The 20,000-nt window shown below is 39.0% G+C and overlaps 2 protein-coding genes and 1 long non-coding RNA gene across 6 annotated transcripts in view; 2 read left to right on the top strand and 1 right to left on the bottom strand.

Moving 5' to 3' along the window:
• Positions 1 to 10,847, top strand: part of LOC138978123 (uncharacterized) — a 255,844-nt gene extending 244,997 nt beyond the window's left edge. The window contains exon 2 of the long non-coding RNA XR_011459587.1: positions 8,958 to 10,847. This is a non-coding gene — a long non-coding RNA (uncharacterized lncRNA). The remainder of the gene's footprint in view (positions 1 to 8,957) is intronic.
• Positions 1 to 10,847, top strand: part of LOC138978119 (uncharacterized) — a 46,731-nt gene extending 35,884 nt beyond the window's left edge. The window contains exons 3-4 of the mRNA XM_070350760.1: positions 3,584 to 3,785; positions 4,242 to 10,847. Coding sequence (XP_070206861.1) covers positions 3,584 to 3,785; positions 4,242 to 4,494 — 455 coding nt within the window. The 3' untranslated portion in view covers positions 4,495 to 10,847. The remainder of the gene's footprint in view (positions 1 to 3,583; positions 3,786 to 4,241) is intronic.
• Positions 10,848 to 16,518: 5,671 nt separating this feature from the next.
• Positions 16,519 to 20,000, bottom strand: part of LOC138978116 (kazrin-like) — a 66,113-nt gene continuing 62,631 nt past the window's right edge. For all 4 annotated transcript variants that reach the window (XM_070350757.1, XM_070350756.1, XM_070350754.1 and 1 more), the window contains one exon: positions 16,519 to 18,689. In XM_070350757.1, the coding sequence (XP_070206858.1) occupies positions 18,531 to 18,689 (159 nt within the window). In that variant the 3' untranslated portion in view covers positions 16,519 to 18,530. The remainder of the gene's footprint in view (positions 18,690 to 20,000) is intronic.

The raw sequence follows: 20,000 nt of genomic DNA on the forward strand, positions 1-20,000 counted from the left end.
CCCTACAAGTTTACAGAGGTAAAGAAGCAGAGGGGGGAATAATTTATGATAACCACTCAGTCAAGCGGCCTTCTCAGCAGTACAAATAATTTATGATAATTACCACTCAGTCAAGCGGCCTTCTCAGCAGTACGAACAATTTATGATAACCACTCAGTCAAGCGGCCTTCTCAGCAGTACGAATAATTTATGATAACCACTCAGTCAAGCGGCCTTCTCAGCAGTACGAATAATTTATGATAATTACCACTCAGTCAAGCGGCCTTCTCAGCAGCAACCAAATTGACAGTCAGCACTAAATTTTCCCCAGCAAGAGTCATTATTGCCATGAAGGCAATCATCCGTCCTCCGGCCTGCCAGCTATGCAGGAAAGACTGGCTAGAAGAGTATTTATCATGACAATGGTATTGATCGCGTTTCGCCTAAGCCTCTCTCTCTCTCTTTGCTGCTGACCTCCTCTGCCGCTGTTTTCACTTGTATCACGAGAAAAAGGGTATAGTCTGGTGTAAGAGTCGGTCTGTCAAGAAACTTTTTTTTGCGGGGAGGCGTTTCGTTTTTGTGAATTTTGGGAAGTGTTCTGTTTGTGAGAATTATGAACTTTGCAAGAGTTTCCGAATTCGTATCTTTATGTTTTTGCTTTGTATTGTATTGTTTTGTGTATCTATGTTCTTTAATCATATAAAGAGGATGTCGCGAAGTATAACATAATTATTTTTTTGCAACGGAATATCAGACTCAGGCGTTGACTACCAATTTGAATTTGTTTGGAAGGTCTTCTAGATGTAGGTTCATTACCTGATAAACTGTACAAAAATGTGACGTCATTTCCGTTAGCAGGCCCCGAATTACCGTTTGTAGTTCGTGCATGTAGGCACCGAGCTGTGCATTATGTATCCTAACGTTTCACATGTAGGCACCGAGCTGTGCATTATGTATCCTAACGTTTCACATGTAGGCACCGAGCTGTGCATTATGTATCCTAACGTTTCACATGTAGGCACCGAGCTGTGCATTATGTATCCTAACGTTTCACATTAAGGGTACCTTTCTTCGCAAGTTAACCATTTTGTAGATCACGATAGATGCGTTCAGAATTTTGCTTAGGATCACAGAACCCTTTCACTGGTATGCACAACAATAATCTATATCCTGGCTGCTTTGTTCGAGATTGTAATACACTCATTTTTCTGGATTATTTTTTTCACTGACACTTTTGTCAATGTGCAAAACGAACTTATGAAAAACTTACTGCACTGTACATGTAGCACTCGGGCTGGTGACTGTGGGTATTTGTGACCCTCCACCACGGAATGAGTCGCATGTCATGTTTGCATGATTTTCATATTTTTAAATTTTCCTAAAGTGTTTGAGTTATAAGCCTGTGACTAAGGTGACCCTCACACTGTTACCAGACACTCCCCGGACTTATATTAAGCCTAGCGCAGAACCGCGCGAGGTGACATGCGACTCATTTCGTGGTGGAGGGTCACATTTGTTCAAATGAGAGGATGCTCTTATCACTTATAGACTCAAGACTCAAAGATTTCGATGTCCTTATAAAAACAAGGAACGTTGCCTCGCAGTGTCAGGCGGTTTAAAACATAAATAACATCTCAATCACGAACAGTTTGAAATTCCACAAAAAAGATCCATAACATTCTTTGCAATCGCTCATGGATACAGACACCCACATTTACACACGCACAAGCATGCAGGCTCGTCCGCACACACACACACACACACACACACACACACACACACACACACACACACACACGCACACACACACACACAATCTTCCTTGTATAGTACTCTCTCTCGCGTCTCCCCTTTCAGTTATTAAACTTACAATGAATTAAAAATGCTCAGCGCAGACTGTGTTGTACACCTAAAATTAGAATATCTGAAAAGTTCATTTGAATAAGAGACATGATTGCACTTATCAAAAGTTACTAAATGACTACAAGCATGGACACATCTGTGGCGGTATGCATGACCGTGTGCATGAGGAGCAATTGGTACCTTTAAGGCGGAGAAAGAGAAAGTGGCACTGTGCAGACTTAGCACGGCATCACGCCACCACACAATAATAATAATAATAATCGTCCTAATCGGATCTCATACATTCCAAGGCGGATCATATCGGGCACTGATGTCGTTCCTAGCTTGATGAGAGCTATAGCTTTTGCCCCCACTATGGCTGTTTTGTGGGATGAGGTTTTGATGGCATGGACAATGACCTGCAATGCGGAGTATGGCTGTTTCTATCCCTGTGTGTCCCTTGGTCCAAGGGCCGTATGTCATGGTCTGGCTGCCCCCCTTTTTTTTAAACAGTATTTTATTCATAAGCAGACACATGATAATATAATAACATCATTAAAAAGGGAGCACAACAAGTTTAAAACTTATGGTAAGTGCTCACATAAACATGCCAGAAATTTCATGGCGGAATATGATCAACGCGACAAATCTTTTTGAAAAAAAGAGAAAAACAATAAGGAAAACTTTGTTTTCATTATCGAACACAATCTGTGTCAATACCAAAAACGATTTTTTTTTAACGAGAACGAAAAACACAACAAAATATCTCTGTCTGGCTGTCTGTCATCCCATTTAGTTTATCAAAGAGCACTTAACTCAGTTCGTGATACACGTGTGCTGTTTATTTAGGTGTGGATGTCAATAACCTTTCTACATTTTACACGAGTTTTTTCAGGTGTAATGTATTCTATTATAGATTGCCTCTGAAATAAATGTGGTGTTGAAAATTGGTGTACATTTTTATTGACAAAACAATACATTCACAGTTATTTTGACCCAACGGCCTTTTAAATTATTTTAAATAATGGTCTTTTAAATTAGGCCTATTGATTCATTCGCTCGGCTTCCTGACGAGTGGGCGTAAACTGATTCTATCAAGATAAGTTTTGTGTGAATATTTGTTTGTCTGTTCACTTAAAAGACCGTTGGGTCGAAATATCTGTGAATGTATTGTTTTGTCAATAACAAACGTTCCAACAACCTACCTTTCTTGGTTTTTGATTCTGAATTTTGGAACGTTGGCAGTCTCTTTGTTTTTGGATGTGTATGTTTATTAGACGTTGTCATTCACAACGTAAGTGTGTATGATTGAAAGTTGTTCCATGATTAGGTGTGACCACATTGACCACTACCTTTCCTTAGGTGTTATGGGCATTCGTTCTCTCTTGTTACAGCCTGACCCCCTTGCAGTAGCATTCTACAAAAGTCTGAAGTCACATTGCTGCCATGTGGGCGATTTCCTGTCATGTGTATAGATTGAAAGCAAAGGGTTGATGTCTTTTCTGGGCCCCTGCTTTCACAGAAACTGGCACTAACATGAAAAACACATTCCCCAAAACTAAAAACGCTCTGGAAAAGAGTCTGCATCTGAAACACGACGCGCGCCTATTGTAAACGTGTTTTATTGGACATTTTAATGCGGCATAGTGGCTCTTTTCTGAAGGTGCATTCCTTTGAAATATCGTTAAAAAATAAATACTTGACATTTAAATGCGGAATTTGGAACTCTTTACTGATGATGTATTTCTGTGACTGCTTTCAGATGTGAGACCAGTAACGCCACCACCAGTAGTAGAAACCCCAGAGCCCATCACTGACTGTGAGGCAGAGAAAGGCAATGAGAAGGGGAAGCACCCAGTCGGGGAGCGCAAAATCACGGTGGCCAACACGGACCTCTTGTTCAAGCTGTTTGAAAACATCGGTGACGAGAAGAAAGCCACCACGGTACATCTCAAGAGAGGACGGTAAGAGTTAATGCATTATATTAGTATTGCTCTTCTTGTTGTTTAACTGCTATAATAGCTCTAACCTTCACAGAGCGATAAGTAATGATATAGTCTGTATGGTGTGTTCGATTACACACTTTCTCAAACTGATGCAAACAGATGTCTTTTTTTTATTTTTAAAGAAACAGTATTGGGTTTATTGTAAACAGAAGATATTAAAAGAAAACACATGCACACAAATAGTAATCTTTATGGTTTTTGGAATCCTATGATAAGTATGGTAACATTATTCAACTCACAGACGCTTTTAGACGTTTTGGAATAACATTGAATAAAGTAAAGTGACAGATTGCCTTTTGTAGCCATGCCCTATGATTGCACTGCCACAACGACATGCAGACATTGGCACTATCCCTGATCGCTGACATTGACTTCTTATCATGATCTCATCAAAATACTGTCCTCTCGTTTCAGACCCAAGAGGGCTGCAGTGGCCAAAAGCACGATGAAGGGACTCATCTCTGGGAACGACCCTTACCTCGTGGACGCCGTGGCGCAAAAGCTTTTCCCCCAGCTCTCCATTGAGACGTCTCGTCACAGCGGCGGCGGAAACACGTCACTGCAACTCGTGACCTTAGGCACGGGAGATAAAACCGTCACACTTCCGTCGCTGTCCGTGGAACAGAATTACCCCCAGATGCTCTCGGAACTCGTCATGCATATTTAATGGAAGGGCTGAAGGAGAAAAGTTGCGAGGAAAGAAAGGGAGAAGAAACCTATTAGGAAAGAGGTGGAGGAAGAGAGCTTGAAAACATAGCAAGAAGTCGCGGACAAGTGAAAAATAAGGCTGTTTTTATTGCGAACTGAAGGAGAGGTACTGACTCTTCACTTGTGGATATTAACAGAAAGAGATGAGCGAGAAAGATTTCTTTCCCAACAGTTCATTTGACTGTTGTTCCTCCTCGTTGTTGACTGGAAAACAGGCTGATTTTTGTTTCGCGCCAGCAGTGATGCGAAAGGGAGCACACCGATAAGAAGAAAGCTGAGACGGTTTTGGTTACTGAATCAATATATCAGTGTCACTAAATCTTTACCAAATGTATATTGAACAAACATGCAGCAACATGTGGCAAAAGGGAAGTATTGCTTCTAATGAAATATAAAAGCCAGAATAAAACCTCATCATCCGTTGCACATAATATGTATTATTTATTTGTCAGTTTGAATTTCCACACAAAACACTAAGTGTGTCAATAGAAAACTGGTCGTTATTTGATATTTAGGAATGACTTGTGCACATATCCCATGACTCCCAAAATATCTAATAACAAATTCAAATTTTGCACAGAAAACAACAAAGGCTGGAACAGTTGTGCTTTGCGAGCAATGCTTCTACACTTTCAAAGTTTCTGTGTTAGTTGATATCTGTTGATTATGAAGAGCAGGTCTGTTGCAATTTCCATTTTGTCATATGTTATTATTGGTGATTACTGTGAAGTTATGATTGTGATAAGAAGCCTTTCTACACGGTGACCCAAAACAATACAACCTACTAAAATGCTAATAACTCCTACATGCTTGAGGCGAATTAATACATATTTGTTGTACATTAGCATGAGATATGGGTTGATAGTTTTATCAACTTTCAAGTGGTTTGATTGTACGCTTGTTAAAAACTATTTTTCAAATTCGGAGATTGTCTCAACAGTGGGAGGCTTGACACTGAACAGTAGCGACACTCATCCTTCTTCTTCTTCTTCTGCGTTCGTGGGCTGAAACTCCCACGTACACTCGTGGTTTTTTTGCACGAGTGGAATTTTACGTGTATGACCGTTTTTTACCCCGCCATTTAGGCAGCCATACCCCGTTTTCGGAGGAAGCATGCTGGGTATTTTCGTGTTTCTATAACCCACCGAACTCTGACATGGATTACAGGATCTTTTTCGTGCGCACTTGGTCTTGTGCTTGCGTGTACACACGGGGGTGTTCGGACACCGAGGAGAGTCTGCACACAAAGTTGACTCTGAGAAATAAATCTCTCGCCGAACGTAGGGACGAACTCACGCTGACAGCGGCCAACTGGATACAAATCCAGCGCGCTACCGACTGAGCTACATCCCCGCCGACACTCATCCAATTTGAACCCCCCTGTAATTGCTGTTTCAACTGATATATATGAGGAAGATTTGCGTATGCAAGGCCATTCAGAAAAACCAACAGGTAAAAATCTGGAGGGATAAAACCGGGTCAGTGTGACTACCACTCAGTGCCAAACCTCATACTTTTGAGTCCATCCACAAACACATTTTTGAAAGAGCATAAAAGTCAGACCATTAAACATACAAACTGTTAACTTTCTGAAATTAGTAAGTTATTTATTGAGTTATTAGCATTTTATTGGGTTGCATTTTGTTTTGGAGGGTCACCATATATTTTGATCTGAGACCAGCACAGTTGTACACGTTTACACTTTGTGTCAAAGTAATCAATCCATTTGGAAAAATATAGATCGGTTTAGATAAGTCAATTTTATTAACCACACTAAATGACCGATCGTCCCCATATCTTAGTTCTTAACGCCGCAGTTTTACAAACGCATTCAGAAGAAAAATAATACATTGTGCAGAAATCGACATTGAGGAAGCCATACAGGCTTCAATATCTTAGAATAAATGTACGATTAAGAAAAAAATATATGGTGCCATTTTTATACTGTGGACGTTCCAAAGTAGACTTTCCATGTCTACACCCTATGAAAATCTAAATAATTATAAGGTAAATATATGTATGTTATATGTAACAACTTTATGGTGCACAAATTCTACTAATATGGTTTTGTTCTGAACTGTTTTCAGCGTTTTTAAAAGGCTTTTCAGATAGAAAACGCTCGGTGAAAAGTTGAGAACTTTATTTGTACATAGATCAACAGTTATGAACAAACAAGATCTGTCCAGCTACACCATTTTATGTGTAAACTGTATTGCCGTCCACTTGATAATATAAAGCAGCAGTTGTGTTCATTGAAGATGTGATTGTTGTCAAATGTTATGAGCACTCTAACCTTACATTCCCAGTCCACTGTCTTGTCCCTCCTATTTGTTGGTACAGTGTTACCATCGATGTTTAAACACGTTCGACTGTGATATGATGGAAACTTAATGGTGGAAATGTTCCAGGCCAGTTCTGTCTCAGCTTTTTAGCTTGTAAATATTGATGTACAGTATGTCTTGTAAATATTTGGCTCGATACTGGATCGTGTTGTCTGTTTACGGGTTGTTGTGTTGTGGAGTTAATTGCATGTGGTACTTATAAAGTGCTTCAACTCATATTGCACAATTTGAGCAGGTTTTACCTCATGTTGAAAAAAAATGTGCACATCAACATTTTCTGATAGATAAGTCATGAGGTTTCCCGCAAATTGGAACTCACAACAAAGACATAATTGATTAAGGCGCAGGGACTGATGATACTTCAGTGGTAAGCCCGAGAAAATATATTTCAAGACTTTCATGCAGCAAATTACACCAAACGCTGTAGATGTCAACGAAAGGAATTTGAAGCCAAATTTGTCTAAAAAACCTGCGATTTGTCCACCTTGCACTCCTTTCGACGCTTCACAGAACCTCATGCGTTTCGTGTTTCTGAAAAGTTTTTCGGCGAAATGCACGTGGTATTTCGAGCTGCTGAAGCGTGTGGGACTGCCGAACTTGCAAAATCCTTGAAAATGTTACAGTTACTATTATTTTTGAGAGGATATTTTGTTGCCTTGGCGTTGTCATATGTTTGCTCGACTGAGTTCGTTAATGTACTCAAGTGTTACCTAACTGAAAACGCATGCATTTCATAACGATTTTTCAGACAGTTTTTGTTGTTGTTGAAAACATAGAAAATAAAAGCCAGGCTTTTCGAGATAGACGTCGTTTTGAGGTCCCGTCTTTGACGCGCATGTTTAGAAAGGTGACACTAGGTACTTCAGATTGGTAAATTCGTTATGAAATATTTGGTCATATGTTGCAAGTTCGGCAGATCAGTGCAAGTTCGGATATTGATATCGACCATGGTTTAGCTGGGGTTTTCTTTTCCTGAAGACAGTTAAGGAACGGTTGTAGCCTATTTAATATTTTCTACAAGATAGGCTACGTTTTTGTTTTATGTACTCACGGGTACTGAAAAGGAAATTTGGTGTAACATATCAATCAATCAATCAATATGAGGCTTATATCGCGCGTATTCCGTGGGTACAGTTCTAAGCGCAGGGATTTTTTTTTCACAACATGTGCTCAATATTTAAACCAAAATGTCTATTGATAAGACCAATTCGGACATATCACTTGCTCGACTGCACGTTTTTTCTTCTAGTATTGCTTTTTTTACCATCCGTCCTTCTTCTGATGTGCTGCTTTAATCGGTGACCTGTTTTATGTCATGGCTTGCTTTTGTATTTCACATTTTATAAGATGCCGTCCAATCTTTCTGGCAATCTTTCATTTTAGCCATTTGATTATGTCTTCGTTTTATTTCATTTATGAAATATTGTCAGAGGACTTTTGTGGCTGGAGCAACACATATCAATACATGGTAGAATCTCCCTGAAAGTGCAGTTCTTTTGACTTTGTTTCCGTCCGTTTTAACTCTTTCTATACATGTGTACATGTTTGTTTAATATTTTGTCTTGTCGCAGGATTCTGTTCAAATGACAGGCATGAGCACTGCGCTTAATTAATGAAGGAAAGACTTATTTATACTGATTTTTATGCTTTCGAGTTTGTAAACTTTTGCTGTGAAAAGCATATCCTGTGTTCATGTACTTACCTCCACGTTAAAGGCAAAGGTTTTCTGCTTCAGCTGGTGATCAAAAGGTTTTTATAGGCTGATTTATGTTCGCTTTTGTTAGTTCTGGGGAATTTATTTAAATATGTACATACTGAGTTTGCTTTTGTGCGCTTTAGCGATGACTTTTCTTCCCCCCCCCCCCTTTTTCTGCTTCTCGTGTGGTTTCATCTTTGAAGCCCTTGACTGGTGTAAAAGTCTCAAAATGTTGCATAAAGTTTCGACTTGTTATTATTATTTCTATAAATACACATTTTGTTAGCTGTAGTTGGTGGTGAAAACGCTTTACTGATTGTCTTAGAAACCCCCCGCGGGTTAGGGGGAAGAATTTACCCGATGCTCCCCAGCATGTCGTAAGAGGCGACTAACGGATTCTGTTTCTCCTTTTACCCTTGTTAAGTGTTTCTTGTATAGAATATAGTCAATTTTTGTAAAGATTTTAGTCAAGCAGTATGTCAGAAATGTTAAGTCCTTTGTACTGGAAACTTGCATTCTCCCAGTAAGGTCATATATATATTGTACTACGTTGCAAGCCCCTGGAGGAATTTTTTTATGAGTGCTTTTGTGAACAAGAAACAATTGACAAGTGGCTCTATCCCATCTCTCTCCCCCCCCCCTTTTTTTTCCCGTCGCGATATAACCTTCGTGGTTGAAAACGACGTTAAACACCAAATAAAGAAAGAAAGTATGAAAAGAAAAACAAGTTATTATTGACCAAACTGTAAAGCAAAATAGCTGTGATTTCAAATAGTAGTATCAGTAGATTCTTGCACATAAATGTTGTGATTTCAAAGACACATACATTGATTAACATGATGAATAGATTTTCCCCCGTGTACAGTTAATCAATTTCTCTTCAGAAATGTCTGTTATTCACAAAGTTGATTTTCCATGTTGGATAACCTTACGTATGGTGACTTCAAGGCTTTTGTTTTGGAATTGTTTGTGGAGGTTTCCGGAAGGACATGTTCACGTTGAATGGTCTTTTTGGCATTTGCCAGGCCTGAAAAGAAATGTTACAGACATCGTTAACGTCACTATGATTCCATGTGCTACTTGTTTGTCGCAGGAAATGATGTGGCCCCCCCAAAAAATAGGTCTGTTTACGGTAACCCGACCGACCCTATTTTTTTCGCGCGACCCTAGACTTTTTTTTGGCATTTGGGGGAAAAAAAAAAAAAAAAATCTTTTTGGTTTTTTTTGCAAAATAACGTAAAAATATGGTTTTTGGGGAAAAAAAAAAAAAAAAAAAAAAAATCCCGACCTACCGACCCCTATTTATTTGGCCTATGTTACCGTAAACAGACCTTTTTTTTTTTGGCCTAATACATTTCTTCACGTATGCCATGTCGAAAAAATTTTATATTTTATTGTGCTGTATTTCAGTTTATTGTGATACACCAAACCTGTGAAACATTTGAACTTGCTATGTTTTCAGTAAATTACATTATTTCTGTGCGCTGTTCCAAAATCTAATTTTAGTGCAAACTACCTAGGTTGTGGATCACGGATTTCGAATGAAAAGACTGGCAAAATAAATATAAATATAAATAAATATAAAAATAATTCAGTAAAAAAATAAGTAAAGATAAACATTTATGAATTATTTAAAGAATTAAATTTAGAAAAACTAAACTATGGGACTTGCAAAAAAGATAGCAAATAAGAGTTAGTGAGAAATATGTTTTTGATTTTTTTAGGAATTCATATAATCTTAAATAAGCCCATGTTAATTTTTTCCTCATATATCATCATTTTAAGGGCATTGAAATTCCTAATGCTGGAAGGGAGTATTCTCATGAACAGATACTAATACATTTTAAACGAGCTTAGTGTTTGTTTGTAAATATAAGACTACAGAATCATTCTGGTTTGGTGTAGTAGTATGGTGAACACCTTGCATACAACTTGATCCTAGTTTTAGTCTTAATTGGAATTATGTATGCATGTAGTTCCTCCTCTGAACAAGTAATATTCACAATAAAAAGAAAATCAGTTGTTCGGCTTATCATGTAATAGAATTAGAGAAGATGACACGTTTTAAAGGCATGAACAGTAAACGCGATTTGATGTTTTATTTATTGACCAATTTACTTATTTACCTTTGTATTTTTTTTTAATTTTCTTTGAAGATCTAAAGCTTTTCTACATTACATGTTTTGCTAGAATATAAAATTCAGTATTTGAGGGCCTTTTAATAAAAGGAATGAAAAGATCTATTTTGAGATTAAACAAAACCAGTTGATTCCATGCTTGTGTTTGTCTTCGTGTAAGAGCTGTTGTGTGAATAATAAGCATGTTTTGCAAAGATTATCACAGACACACACACACCCAAACACACGCATGCACGCACGTACGCACACACATATTCATTCATTAACGACGGACACCGAAGACCATTATCTTGGAACAGTTTACTTTCTGTGTCGGCATGATATGACGAATAATGTTTACAATAAGTCGAATACTGAAAGGTAGTATTTCACAAAGAAAATGAACAATTAACAAACAAGTACACTTACAAGACATGTACATAACTAACACACATGCCGTCCAGATATTTTTGATTTGTATAATTTCACCAGAAACTTTATCCCGTTAACAACATATTTGCAATGGAAAACAAACAGAACAGTGACATTCAATAACATCAACATTTCGGAAGCTTTGAACAAGCATAGAATTTAATTAAGATTGAAGTGTAAAAGATGTTATGTGGTGTGTTTTAAAGCTTTATTTCATTTATTTTGTTCATACTCTCAGTTGCATAATCAACCAGATATAGGAAGGCTGACTAGATGGCTTCAAATGCGACCTCACGTATTTTTATGCAACATTACACTGACAATTTCTTAAGAAAAAAGAAAGTTGAGTTTTGACATTATATTTTCTGTTCAGTCTTGAATTAAGACTGTAACGAAGAAAAGACTACACTGTATCATGTAGGTCCAACACAGTAAAATCTGACTAGAAAACAGATTCATATGTTATGGTTGTTTTTTTTGGTATATCATTGTACCTCATCTGACTACGTTAATTTGTTAGAGTCAGTTTAGGCAGTTTTTTAAGCTCATTTAGCAAATCAACACCCTACCAGAAAAAAAAACTAATGACATCATACTCTACTTTATGTAACACATGGATACAGAGTTACCTGTGGAAAAAAATCCAAGTTTAATAACATGATGATGTCGTGGATATGGATAGACATCAAAGAAATTAATACAAATAATATAAAAACAACGTCAATTTACACATGTTGTATATTACTTGTCTTGTGAAGCAGTTGCATACATAACACCAAGAAGCAACGTGCAGAGTAGTACATAGTTTGACACAACGGTATTGCAAGATGACCGATATACAAATATGTTAATTGGCACAAGTGTGACATATTAACTTATTAATCTCATGGAGCGAGATACTGGAAGTAGTACAAACACAGGGGAGCTGGATAATGTCAGGTTATATGACATAACCATAGTAGATTACTTACGCACAAGGCTGTAATAAGCATGTAAAGGCTTTTACACCGAAGCATACGGCCAGAGTTATGATACCCTTTTTTTCTTGTACAGTAGAATATTCAAACCTCCTTTAGACCCTTGAAACAGTAGTTTTATTGGCACAAGCCAGCTATTAAACCAAAGCCTATCCATTTTGCACACACCAGATGATCTGAATTCGAACAAGGTTAGCCAGTGTGAGTGAACCTGTTTGTTTGTGCGTTTGTATGTTTGTCTATTTGTTTTAAACAGAATTGTTTGGCTGGACCAGTAGAGATGGTCTATTCCTACTCAGAATTTATTACCACAAAAAAGTTCTTTTACAGTATTAGTTACGGTTCAAAACTGTGATGTTACATTTACCTGTTTTAAAGGTCCTTGTCTACGTTTTTATACCGAAATCGCCATTTGACCATTAAAATGCAGAGTCTATTATCTACAAATATCAACAATACACCCCCTTTCGATCAGGAAAGACGAAGCCAGTGTAGCCGTTTGAAAATTCATTGTAGTATTCCAGAGTAGTACTCATAGTTGGATATCCTTATTTGGAAAATGCCAAGCGCAAAACTCCTCTCAAATCCCGTGCATTTCGTGCGTTTAAAAAAAAGCTTGGACAGCGCTCCAGTGTCAAACTGTTGCTGCACTTGTTTGGGCGTGGCTATAAGCATAGTGACATGAATTTGATTGGTCAGTATTTTTAGGCAAAGCACATGTTCTCAGCAAACAGAAAACAAAATATTGGAAGCGTGAGTCACGCTACCCAAAAATACAAATAAAATTTACATATATATTTTTTTCTATAACTTTTTTCCCCATAGTTCATTGATCATTTGACATAATTTTGTATCGAAATCTAACCATAAGATTATTGAAAAAAAGCAAAAATGTAGACGACCACCTTTAATGCCAACACAATAAACTGCTTCTGTCCAAGACGCCCATAAAACACATCGTTTAAAAGCATGCCGCAAGTTCTCTCTCTCTCTCTCTCTCTCTCTCTCTCTCTCTCTCTCTCTCTCTCTCTCTCTCTCTCTCTCTCTCTCTCTCTCTCTCTCTCTCTCTCTCTCTCTCTCTCTCTCTCTCTCTCTCTCTCTCTCTCTCTCTCTCTCTCTCTCTCTCTCTTTCTCTCTCTCTCTCTCTCTCTATCTCTCTCTCTCTCTCTGTCTCTGTCTCTTTCGCGCGCCCAGTTTGAAATGCATTCGACCAGTCTTTAATCTTGTGTATGTATCAAACATATTGGATGAATCTATTGCAAGGCTAACACAGGATTTCCGATAAAGCAAGCACCCGATAAAACAGGGTCCTCTCAAACCAGAAACTGGACATTCATTTTTGCATATTGCCCTACACAAAGAGAGACAACTCTGTTAAAGACACGACAGTTACTTCAGTTCCAGTTCTTCACTCCATTGCATTCGTGTCGACATTGCGTGGTATGAAAGATATTGGGCTTACCGTGTAAACCAATTTGTACCCAAACATAAATCCGTCCAGGCTGTCTTATTAGATTAGAGCATCCTTGGAATTAATGTTGTACCAGACACTAGTCTTTCTTTCTTTATTTGGTGTTTAACGTCGCTTTCAACCATTCAAGGTTATATCGCGACGGAGGGAAGGGGGGAGATGGGATAGAGCCACTTGTCAATTGTTTCTTGTTCACAAAAGCACTAATCAAAAATTTGCTCCAGGGGCTTGCAACTAGTACAATATATTACCTTACTGGGAGAATGCAAGTTTCCAGTACAAAGGACTTAACATTTCTTACATACTGCTTGACTAAAATCTTTACAAAAATTGACTATATTCTATACAAGAAACACTTAACAAGGGTAAAAAGAGAAACAGAATCCGTTAGTCGCCTCTTACGACATGCTGGGAGCATAGTCGCCTCTTACGACATGCTGGGAGCATCGGGTAAATTCTTCCCCCTAACCCGCGGGGGGTCCAGACACTAGTGTCAATGTGCAAAATAGATTCAGAACAAAAACAATAAAATAAAATAAAATTAGAATAAAGATTAAACAAAAATCCCACTCTACGTCAAACTGAAAAACACAGGCAAGCCGCTGACTGTTGGTATAAGTCCAAGTGGAACAATGCTTTTATTCCACGTGCACGCCTGGGCAGATTTGTGTTGTATAACAAGGTGGTTTACAAAAGAAGGAAGGTATCCTTCGAGAAAGATGCACCATACAACATCTAGGCATACAGATTGACATTATACTTGAACACAGACATTATATCCATCAAGACATAGACTCTACCATTTCTAAATACACCTATTACTATTGTACGCACAGCACCATTTAAGACATGTGTCATCAGATAACACTGGGACTTTCCAGTGAATGGAGTTGAGTCTTAAAGACAAAATGTGCATAACAGCGTATTGGTCAATCAGTCTTGCAAATTCTGAGCGAAAAATCTCGGGGCGCGCGCCATGTAAGACTTTCTTTCTTTATTTGGTGTTTAACGTCGTTTTCAACCATTCAAGGTTATATCGCGACGGGCGCCATGTAAGAGCAACGATGAGAAAAACATTAGAACTCTATGTTTCTAATGATAATTTCCTGATGAAAATTCAAACACAAAGAAGATCTGTTTATGTTTCCTTGATTGGGGGTGGGGGATTGTGGCCTAGGCTTGGGGAGAGGTACGTGTGAGACGGGGGGGGGGGGGGGGGAGTTGGTACAAATAGGAGGAAAGAAGGTGTTTTTACTTGTTTGCTTAAATGAGGCAACCGCTAATCACATTGAACTAATCACATTGAACTAATCACATTGAACTAATCACATTTTATTCCGAACGACAAATCTATTAATAGTAACAAAGCTGTTCACAGGTAATAATTGTAACTCCTGGCCTAAGTCTTCTCATGGGAGAATGTTGTTCTTTTAGTACCAAAAGTTCTAAATCTAGCTGTCACTTGTGTTGATTGATGCCTGCTTTTTATGTTATTAAAAGGATGGTGCATTGTGTTAACCTTGTTAGAAACCGTATCCATTTGAAGTTTAAAACTTAATAACTAGTTAAAGATTGGAACAGTTTTTTTAAACGAACTAGGAATGTTACATATAAAGTCTAGGGTTCGTGTACTTCACAATTCCTTTTTAATCACAATGGCACTTAAAAAGCGCCTCAGCACTAAAACCTCACTTTCCCATGCTATCATTTCTTTTGACTCACAAAAAAATCCACTACATCACTCACAGAACCATTCAGTTTTCTATCGTTCTCATACTCCCCACACTATTTACAAGTAATACAATACCCAATAAAACTATGTACAATCAAACAACCAGTAAAAACATCATTTTTAAGAAAAACCTTAAAGTTTAAGTTGTCCTGTTCTTAAATTTGCACTGTATTAATTTACTTTATTTCATGTCATTCACGGGTGTGTGGTTTAATTTTCAAAAGCTCGTTTCAAGCATTTACTTTTGCGTGATCACTACCACCTGAAAGCCACAAGTGTCAACATATTTTACAGAACAACTACACACGGTTATATCGACAAAATACTGCAAGAAGTTTGGCTCATTGCTTCATACTTATGACCAGATTCTCCGAGTAGACAAGTTGCAAGTCATCCCTTTATTTCCGATGAGACTAAAAATTGTATCAACCTTCTTCTAAAGAACTACATGTATGCTATACTACAGAACATGTTCTAGCACTCGAAAGAATCAACGAAAGGTAGTGCTAAATGCTATCTAAACAACGCTTTTGCAAACATAAAGTGCTAAACGCTCATTTGACATGTCAAATGAGCAAAAACATCTATCAAATCTACTGAATAGAGTCGCATTGGGGCAGTGTCAGGGCTCGCCATGAACACCCGTCCCAGAGGGTCCCGGGACCCCCATTTTTAATGTTTAGAGGGTCCATGGATCCCCTTAGCAGAGTTTTAGAGGGTCCCAAGAGTCCCGGGTCCCCGAACCCCCTATTTACATATAACGCATTGTGATCGTGAATACTGTGATGTGAACTGGGTGTTTTTGTTTTCCCATGAAATATTCGAGGAGGACACTTCAACTATATCAAGTCAAATGCAACACACACGAACATTTTCTTTGTTCCCGCGTGAAAATGGGATAATTTGTGTTTGCACTTTGACTTAGCTGACGACTAAAGTCTGAAAAGAGTATACGGGACGCACAGCAGGGGAAACTGAGTGCGTCCCGGGACCCGCTCGTTGTAGGTTTAGTGCGTCCCGGGACCCGCTCGTTGTAGGTTTAGTGCGTCCCGGGACCCGCTCGTTGTAGGTTTAGTGCGTCCCGGGATCCGCTCTTTGTAGGTTTAGTGCGTCCCGGGACCCGCTCTTTGTAGGTTTAGTGCGTTCCGGGACCTGCTCTTTGTAGGTTTAGTGGGTCCCGGGACCCGCTCTTTGTGGGTTTAGTGCGTCCCGGGGCCCGCTCTTTGTAGGTATAGTGCGTCCCGGGACCCGCTCTTTGTAGGTATAGTGCGTCCCGGGACCCGCTCTTTGTAGGTATAGTGCGTCCCGGGACCCGCTCTTTGTAGGTATAGTGCGTCCCGGGACCCGCTCTTTGTAGGTATAGTGCGTCCCGGGACCCGCTCTTTGTAGGTATAGTGCGTCCCGGGACCCGCTCTTTGTAGGTATAGTGCGTCCCGGGACCCGCTCTTTGTAGGTTTAGTGCGTCCCGGGACCCGCTCTTTGTAGGTTTAGTGCGTCCCGGGACCCGCTCTGTGTAGGTTTAGTGCGTCCCGGGACCCCCTCCATGAATTTCTAGTACGTGATTTCGGCTTCTAGTGCGTATAGGACGCAGGGACGCGCTCTATGGGGAGCCCTGAGTGTCAGCCGCACATTGTCATCATTGACTGGACATTTCTTTTCTACTCTTTCACGTCTGCTTTTACAGTGTGGAGTAAAACGATAAATGTGCTCTCAACAGAAAGATAACATTGATAGGTGAGCATCTATAGAAAGGGTAGAAAGAAAATGATGTGGTACATCTTGTTAAAAGATAATAGTAAGAACAATTAAACAGAATGGTAAATTTGAGCACAACAACGCGAAATAAAATGATCAACGGTCATGTACCCTAGTTCAGAGAATAAAAGCATGTTGCAATAAAAATAATTCCAAAAAGCTCTGACGGTTTAAGCAAAATTGTGAAGATATCTGTAAAATCATCAGGTACAATTTGCTGCAGCTTATCAGCAGATACTCATTGTTTGCTGCAAAGGTATGTAAAGCGGTTGATCAACTTTAAAGATGGAGAAGATACTTCAGGTTGAAAGATAGTCTACTAATGAGTACAATGACCAGAACAGTGCCATCCAAGACAGCAGTGACCCCAGCCGTGGTGGGGGAGTTTCATGAATGACACAAATCCAAAAACAAAGTGACTGCCAACGTTCCAAAATTCAGAATAAAAAAACAAGAAAGGTAGGTTGTTGGAACGTTTGTTATTGACAAAACAATACATTCACAGATATTTCGACCCAACGGTCTTTTAAGTGAACAGACAAACAAATATTCGAAATATCTGTGAATGTATTGTTTTGTCAATAACAAACTTCCAACAACCTACCTTTCTTGTTTCTTTGATTATGAATGACACAGTTTGAGCAATTCTGGATTTAGATGTTCAGATCAGAAGCAAGGTGGGTTCGACTCTATATTTTTGACCAGATTTTAAATCAAACCTTGTGTTTTGCAGATTCTATACCAGACATTGAAAGTAGAGTCTTACTCAAGTATAGAAGTGATTCAATACATCCAGGAAAGAGCCACTTCGTTTTGCAGCCAACTAACAATGAAATCCGCTGACAAACATCAGCTGTCGGTTTTCTGGAAAGAGATTATGTCATACCCCAAACTGAATAAAAGATTGTCATCATGTTGTCAAATGATAATTAAATGCATCAGAGAGTGTGGAGATGCTCACCAGAGAATTAAACATGATCTGCAGCAATTTTGAATAAAAAGATATTTAATGTATAGAAACTAAAATGAATGTATGCTTTTGGTCCACACATACTTAAGCAATCGTGCCATTTGGGACTGATTAGTTATAGAAGTGATGATGCTACACAGCAATTTCAGATAGTTACCTTAAACAAGATATATCCTGTGTGAAGAAGAAAAATCAGAAACACAATTGAAGTTTTCACCCTGCACTCCTTCTTTCGATGACCCTTCACAGCACAGTTATGACATCTTCACCAGTACTGCTTCAGGTCATATAGGAATTCGTGGGTACTTGCGTCACTTCAGAATCACAATGTCTACCGATGTACACTGCATTAAGAGTAGACTAGAATTTTAAAACAGTGTGGAATCCCTAGGATCTCTTACACACTGATAAAAGTCAGACGAAAGACTTCATATGAACGTGACTATGGGCTGATCGTCACAGCATTGTCAGAGAATTGAATGCTTTGAGGCTGTATGGAGATGTTACACCGGTGTAGAGTCCCCAGGAATCTCCACAACATTGTCCAGTGAAGTGTGCTGAATTGGGATGGGAGCAGAAATCTTCCACTTTGGGGAATCACTGTCGAAGGCCAGTTTGAGGTCATCCCGAATCTTCTTGCCGAAAGCTCTGCCTAGAGATCCCTGAAAACAATGAGTGGATATTAGGAATCGCAAAAACTTGCATGTACATGTAAACCTACAACCAATGCAGAAGTATAGCACTGTTCAGGGCATGAGGATAGTATTGGTACAACTGTCGAACGCTGAAGAAGCAGGTACTACACAAACTGAGGTAGCCGGGCCATGATTGACCATCATAATACGACTTGGTGACAATAACCGTCTTCCTTCTTGCTCAAGAAACTCAATCTTTCAGAAAGAACTGTTATCACTTATTAACAAGGAAGATGTGTAAAACACTTCCAGAAAAAGCACACCACATTTAAAGTTTTGCTTCCATGATAACTAAACTTGGCAAAAAAATTATTGCAACAATTTTCGCACGCTCAGAAAAGCGTTAAACCACAATCCATTTTAAGTTAACTTTATATGCTGGAAAAGGTAATTATGTCTACTGTTCATATCATTTGTTTGATCGGTGGTACTTTGTATAGGCATCCCGTGGCAGCCTGTCAAACAAGGTCACCTCTAAAATCGACCTGACAAAAACCAATGCCCCGTATTATAAAATCTGCAAAAAATCAGAATGTGCACTTACCAAACACTTCTGACTACCATTGGAAAGGCCATTCAATTTTCTGTTCAGAGCATTTTGTTTCATGCACCTTACGTCTTTGGTATTTGTGTAGCCTTTTGTCAAAGGCGGTAGGTGTCAACCGTTTCAGAGGCCCAAAAAGGCACGTTTTGCGGCCATTTTTGAGGGGGTCCTCCACGTAGAGAGCCATATCTGCTCAAGTTTCTAATGAATTGCTTTGAAAATTTCATAAGTTATGACCAATAGACTGACCAGAATGTGTGTGGATTTTTGTGAACGTGTATATCAAACGTGACGTAATACGTAACTTTTCCGAAAGATCTAAACAAATATTCTTATTAATTCAGGGTTTATGCACAAAAAATCGTGACTTTGCATGCTAAGCAAATAATGGTTGAGGCAATTGGTGCCAAAGTTTCAGGCAGACCTGAGTGTTGGTTTACATTTGCGGAAGAAGGGAACGCACAAGAAAAATTATCGATGATCGTCTTTTTTACTGCATACAGTCGCAGTAAAAATATCAGTCCTAGGCCTGTGCTGAGGTTATTTGTAGCCACAGCGCTGTGCTGATTTGATAGTTATGAGTCTGCGGCGGTAGTGAGTGTGAGTGTGTGTGTGTGTGTGTGTGTGTGTGTGTGTGTGTGTGTGTGTGTGTGTGAGTGTGAGTCTGTTCATGATAATGTGTGTTGGAGACACAGAGAGAGAGAGAGAGAGAGAGAGAGAGAGAGAGAGAGAGA

The sequence above is a fragment of the Littorina saxatilis genome, linkage group LG10 (assembly GCF_037325665.1).
Source record: "Littorina saxatilis isolate snail1 linkage group LG10, US_GU_Lsax_2.0, whole genome shotgun sequence".
In the NCBI taxonomy this organism is placed as follows: domain Eukaryota; kingdom Metazoa; phylum Mollusca; class Gastropoda; order Littorinimorpha; family Littorinidae; genus Littorina; species Littorina saxatilis.